General features: G+C 38.4%; 1 protein-coding gene across 1 annotated transcript in view; it reads left to right on the forward strand.

The window, feature by feature from the left end:
- The window catches only part of PLBD2 (phospholipase B domain containing 2), a 38,450-nt gene extending 32,949 nt beyond the window's left edge, over window positions 1-5,501 (forward strand). Inside the window, exons 10-12 of the mRNA XM_073630220.1 lie at window positions 694-846; window positions 1,013-1,175; window positions 1,271-5,501. Coding sequence (XP_073486321.1) covers window positions 694-846; window positions 1,013-1,175; window positions 1,271-1,438 — 484 coding nt within the window. The 3' untranslated portion in view covers window positions 1,439-5,501. The remainder of the gene's footprint in view (window positions 1-693; window positions 847-1,012; window positions 1,176-1,270) is intronic.
- The last annotated feature ends 499 nt before the right edge of the window (window positions 5,502-6,000 follow it).

A 6,000-nucleotide genomic window follows, 5' to 3' on the forward strand; every position in this document is an offset into this window, starting at 1 on the left:
GCATTTGATCTGTATAAATAAACACTAGTGTAAAGTGCCCTAAGGAGATTTATAAATATGATATTTTACAGGTTCTGCCTGTGCTAGCTATGATTCCCCAACTCGTCAAAGCCCCCTGAGAGTTTTTCTCTTGTAACTGATAGTGCTTTACTCAGACTATGACTGATCATGTGATTTTTTTTTTTTTTTTTTTTTTTAGCAGGCAGACATTCCCCCTTTTAACAATCGGACTGTAGACAATGACTGGAATGCATGTGTTGGTAGCGATGGAGTAACCTGTACACTGTTTTGCTAAATGCCTTGCAGTGCATATTGTTGACCTGGAGAGGGTTGTACTTTTCTCTGTAAAAGTGGCATGCTAAATTGATTAGCACTTTTAAATGGAAATCGATCTATAGTATCATGACAGTCGAGCTGTGAAAATGTGGAATAGACTCCCTCAAGTGTTGATTCTGGCCAGCTCAGTAGATTGTTTTAAAACGCCTGGATTCTTTCCTAGCTTTACATAATATAACTGGATACTAACTGTGGGTATGGTTTATTATTTTTATTTATATTTTTTTTGCTCTTTCTATTGGTTGAAAAAAAAAAAATATATAAATATATATATTATTATATTATATTATATTATATTTTGTTTTTTCAACCTAACTATGTAACTATCATAATGACTTGTCTTCCTCCTTTACACAGGTACTTCGGTGATATATTCAATGCAAGTGGCCAGCCTGATCTTGTGAAAAAATTTGGCGACTGGTTCACTTATTCCAAAACTCCCAGGGCTCAGATATTCAAGAGGAATCACACTCTTGTGGAGGATCTACCATCTATGATGAGGCTCATGAGGTAAGGTAGCCACAGTCCCAGTTTGAAATGGCGCATCTTCCTTTTCTGGCATTTATATTGATTTTGAATTTTTATATGGCAGAAGAATCTTTCCAAAATAAAGTACAGTTGTCTGCTTAGTAGGTCTATGGTGAAAATATTGTGATGGGCTGTTTTCCAATTTCAGATACAATAACTTCCTGAATGATCCTCTGTCACTCTGCTCAAGTTGTGAACCAAAGCCAAATGGAGAGAATGCCATTTCTGCCCGATCTGATCTCAATCCAGCCGATGGCACTTACCCTTTTGGAGCCATGCACCAGAGACAGCATGGTGGCACTGATATGAAGGTTGGTAAAGGCCCACCAATGTGTTTATAATGTTATGAGGATTTGTTTATTGCAATGAATCTTTCATAAGAAAATATCCTCCACTCTCTTCACAGGTCACCAGTTATGAGTTTGCAAAGGAGTATATGATGTTTGCAGTTAATGGCCCCACATGGGACCAGGTTCCTCCCTTCCAGTGGAGCACTTCTCCATTCAGTAACCTCATGCATATGGGTCACCCTGACCTCTGGAAGTTTGATCCTATCCTTATTAGATGGAAATGAAGTATTTTCTCAGATGTGACAAATGACTGTTCTTCCAGCAATCATATTCAAGGTTGAACTGCTTGTTTTGCAGATCTGGCAACAGTCTGTAGTGATCCAGATTTACAGAATCTGTTAAAGTTCATGCAACTCTGGTGTTCCAGACCCGATTACAATTAAAAGGGAATTTTTTAATCTGATAAACAGATTTGATTGACTAGAATCATCTGTTAAATGCTGCATTTTTTAAATTTGATATTTGTGTGTTTGTTTTGTTTTTTTTCCCTGTGTCAATGTAGCCATGTAGTAAAAGTACAAAAGTTTGCCTACATGTGATTATGGCTGTACAATGTTCTGCAATAATTAACCACTTTGTTAAGGGGTAATTAACACTAGCAGAGTAATCAGTGACTGACTTCTAAATGCAGTTTGATGCCATGTTGGCAATGCCATGGAAGGGCCAATAAACCCAAAGGGATTGTTCTAGAAACAAAGAGCTTTATTATAATTGTTTTCTCAAAGTAATTTTTTTTATTTCATATGCATTTTTTCTAATAAAGTTTTTTACTGGTCGCTTTTTTTTTTTTTTTTTTAATTGTTTCAACCATGCTTCATTATTTCTGAGGTTGGTTTCCTCTATGCATGCTCATTACTTTTTTTTTTTTTTTTCCCCCCCCATTAAGGGCTATGCATGGATGACATAGTCTTACTATGACATAGTCATACTCTTTAAATAATTCTAAAGTGTAAATTAAAGACGTAATACAAAGAGCAATGGCAACGTGCATTAAGCTCATAGTAGACAAATTATCTTTCAATTAGTATGACTATAGAAAATAGAAATCTGGTTGCTAAAGGTTACTGCATGGTGCATTTTCCCCATTGGTTTTGCACTAATAGAGATAGATGTATATCTCTCTATCTCTTTGTATATTTTTATAGTTTAGTATGTACTGTAAGTTTTATAGTGCAAAATACAAATGATGCGGCAATATAAAGTATTTTTTGGGAAAAATGTTAAATGTGGTGCCAATCATATGTGTAACAAATCATCCATGGAAAATATGTGCTATAAGTATAGTGCAAGAAGGTCCACAAAGAAAAAATTATATTGTGACCCTCGAAGTCTTTAAATGGAATGTACCTGTGTGTAACAAGTCTCTCTGAAAATTGTGTCAACCACCATTAGAAATTTCCACTAAATCTTCTAGTGTGTGACTGCACACCACAACCAGGGAAATTTGACACTTGCCAGAAGCATAAGCTGAAAAGTGCACAGCATATCCTACTGATCTGAGGCTGGATTCACACCTATGCATTTTTAATGCTTTTTGCATTTTGCAAATTTGCACTACAGAACGTGTTCCACGGGAAACCATGTTAAATGGACTGTAGTGCACATCTGCAAAAAGCACTAAATATGCATAGGTGTGAATCCAGCCTGAGAGCAGCTCTCCCCTTTCCAGCCAAACAAGATGCAGTCTGTGACAGCTTGAAAGCACCTCCACTCCTGGTCCCGATGGATCCATACACCAGCAAGGGCTTTCTGCAAGCCTTGCATAAGGAGCAGACAAAATGAGACCATAGTGCAGTCTTTTTATTGACATCAATTAAAACGTCAGTAAGGACATTTTATAAGCATCCGGATAAAACTGACACAAACTCACATGAAAAGCCGTCACTTTGGAACCATGAGCAGAGTCTAGGTGCTGATGTTGCATAATCTTTTCACTGAATGATTTATTATGTAACCTAGTATATGATTGGCACAGCATTTTGCAATTTTATTGATCATTTAGGCCTCATGTACACTGCTGCTGGTAAACGGACGTTCAGAGGCAGTTGGATGCTTTTTTTCAGCTGCCCCTGAACTCATCCAATCTTTTATCAGTACATGCACACAGATTCATTTTAATGTCGTTTTTAGGCAGTTGAGTTTAGAGGCCTTTTTTGGAAAGCAAAAAAAAATGAGTTCAGACGCTGAGTTTAGAGGCATTTCAAGAGCTGAAAACGGTAACTCTCGTTTAGCCGCATTTCATTTACAGGCGTTTTTTCATTTTTGGCTATTTAAAAAAAAAAAAAAATATATATATATTTTTTTTTTTTTTTTCAAATGTTTCTAAACTTAAACGCGGCAAAACGAATGTTTTAGCCTGGGTTCACACTATAATGGGCTGCGGATCGCACAGGAGCGCTGTGCGCTTCTATGCCTGAATTCGGCCCTGAAACAGAGCCAAAGACGCACTGCATTTCTGTGCAGTGCGCTCCGCAGCCGCCCCGGAGATATGTGAACCGGCTCCATAGGGAGCCAGTTACATTCTCCTGCTATGCAAATTAGATGCGGAGAAACGCACATCTAATTCGCATAGGTGTGAACCCGGGCTAAAACGCAGGTTACTATCTGTCAAGTTAAATCGTTCAGGAGAGGTTGCAAAAACGTCCCGTGTACATTAAGCTTTAGGGTTTGTATATTTATCCTTTGCTGGCTGCCTATCGCCACCCATAGCACTGACTTTAATTTTTTGTTTTTGTTTTTGTTATTTTTTTGCATGTCTTTAAGGAAGTTATGCCATTGTGCTGCCTAAGCCATACTTTGTCTCATTGTAAATAAATTTGTTTTTGTTTTTTTTTTGTTTTTTTACACACAATAGGACTTTTCTTGATGGGATGTTCACAAGGGAGGGGCAGTGATTTTAGTTTGATGCATATGTAATTAAAAGGAACCTACCAAGTCAGGAATATTAATCCTTGCCACCTTGCTTAAAGTGGAGATGCAGTCAGTGTGGTGTTTTTTACATTTTTTGGGGGGAGGTTGGAGAACCTGTCAGATTTTAGTTTTGTCTTGATACTAATTTGGCAGCTTTTCCTCCCATCCTGTCCTGGTGGTCACTGGCACAGGAAGCGGGATGACATTTCTCAAATTAGAATGCAGACTGCAATAAAATATGTTTTAATTATGAAGGGTTAGAACATTTTGAAGTGGTTGCTGTCTGTCACACCTCCCCCTGATCTAGTGATAAGTGCTCACCAGCATGTGGTGCTGGAAAAAAATTGTTTGCTCAATTCTCGAGTTACTGGACTTCATAAGACATTCACAGGCTTGAAATTCTAACTTTACTGACTGCATTCTTGTTCTGGTTAAGCAAATTAAATACTGAATCAAGCATTCGAGCCCCATATCTTTTCAAAACAAGTAATGTCAGCTTGCATATTTTGTCTGACAGGTACCTATTAAAGGTCTTTATGTAAAAAAAAAAAAAAAAAAGGGGGTGTGTAGCAATGATGGTTGGTCAACTTTAGTGATCCTGTGATTGTCCAGCTACCTTTTTTTTATAAACCTGTTAGGCAAAGTGCTTGTAGAAGCCAGTGATGCAGACGTTGACTTTTTTTAAATCCTCTTTTGTGATTGCAAATGTGCCTACGGCCTTTTGGAACTGGCGTATCCACAAAAGCACTTGTAGTTAATCAATGGTGCAAGTGGCCATATTGTGCTTGTTGCACTACTTTTCTGTCAGACATTTGCTAAAAGCATGACCTGCAGTTAGACAGCAGAATCCAATATCTTGCTAGCCTCCTGTCTGCACTCTATAGCCGCCTAATGGCAATATCCCCTATTCTGCACCACAATTAAATTTTTTTTATTCTTGCAAGATGTAGACTTTTTAGGCTGATTTCCTCTCCCAGATCAAAATGTTATCTAAAGAAACCTTTGAGTTGTCTTTACATTATACTCGTGGATTGGTCAGTCGTGGGCCATATCCACATTCCTCGCATGGGCTTCTAACATATTTTATAGGTTTAGCTTAAAACCCTCTTGCTTTAGATTGGTGCCAGATATTTATGATAAAAATAAAAGTACCATAAAAGATTCAGGTATTCTAATGGTCTGGTATCTGCCTTCTTGCTAAAACCTCTATGCAATAAGATTTTGAAGCTGCTACAAGTGATCAATACTCGTGTGTCTTTACCTTGTACTGCAATTATGTTTGCGTAAATGGAACGTTGCATTTTTGTTTTCAAAACTTGTATAGACCACTTTCTGATATGTATGTTTAATTGTAATAAAAATTGATTTTACTTTCAACCTAGAGTCAATGAATTGATGTTTTACTTGACTGATCATTGTGGCCCCCATAATCTTAAATGTTGATATGGGGGGGGGGGGGGATACCCTCTTTTTAGAGGCACCCAGCTCTCCCTTCCTCCCATGGCTCCATGGCACTGAAAGGAAGTTCACCTCCAATTTCCCACCCCCCCATATCTTCCGGGACACGTCACAGGTCCCAAAAGATTGCCTGACCATTCGCTGCGCGGCTCATAATGCAGTGCGTGCCTGGCTGTGAAGCCAAAGCCGGGCACCCACAGTAAGAATGCTGGGGAGAGGAGTGAGGCTTCGTATGCCTGGATCGTGGGATAGGTGAGTGTCCGGGTTGTGTGGTTTGTTTTTGTTTTTTTTTTTTTTTTCGTTTTTTTTTTGTTTTTTTGTTTTGTTCTGGTGGAACTCCGCTTTTAAGGTTTAACCACTTCAATACCAGGCACTTGGACACCTTCCCGCCCAGACCAATTTTCAGCTTTCAGCGCTG

This window comes from Aquarana catesbeiana, linkage group LG01 (genome assembly GCF_042186555.1).
Source record: "Aquarana catesbeiana isolate 2022-GZ linkage group LG01, ASM4218655v1, whole genome shotgun sequence".
Taxonomy (NCBI): domain Eukaryota; kingdom Metazoa; phylum Chordata; class Amphibia; order Anura; family Ranidae; genus Aquarana; species Aquarana catesbeiana.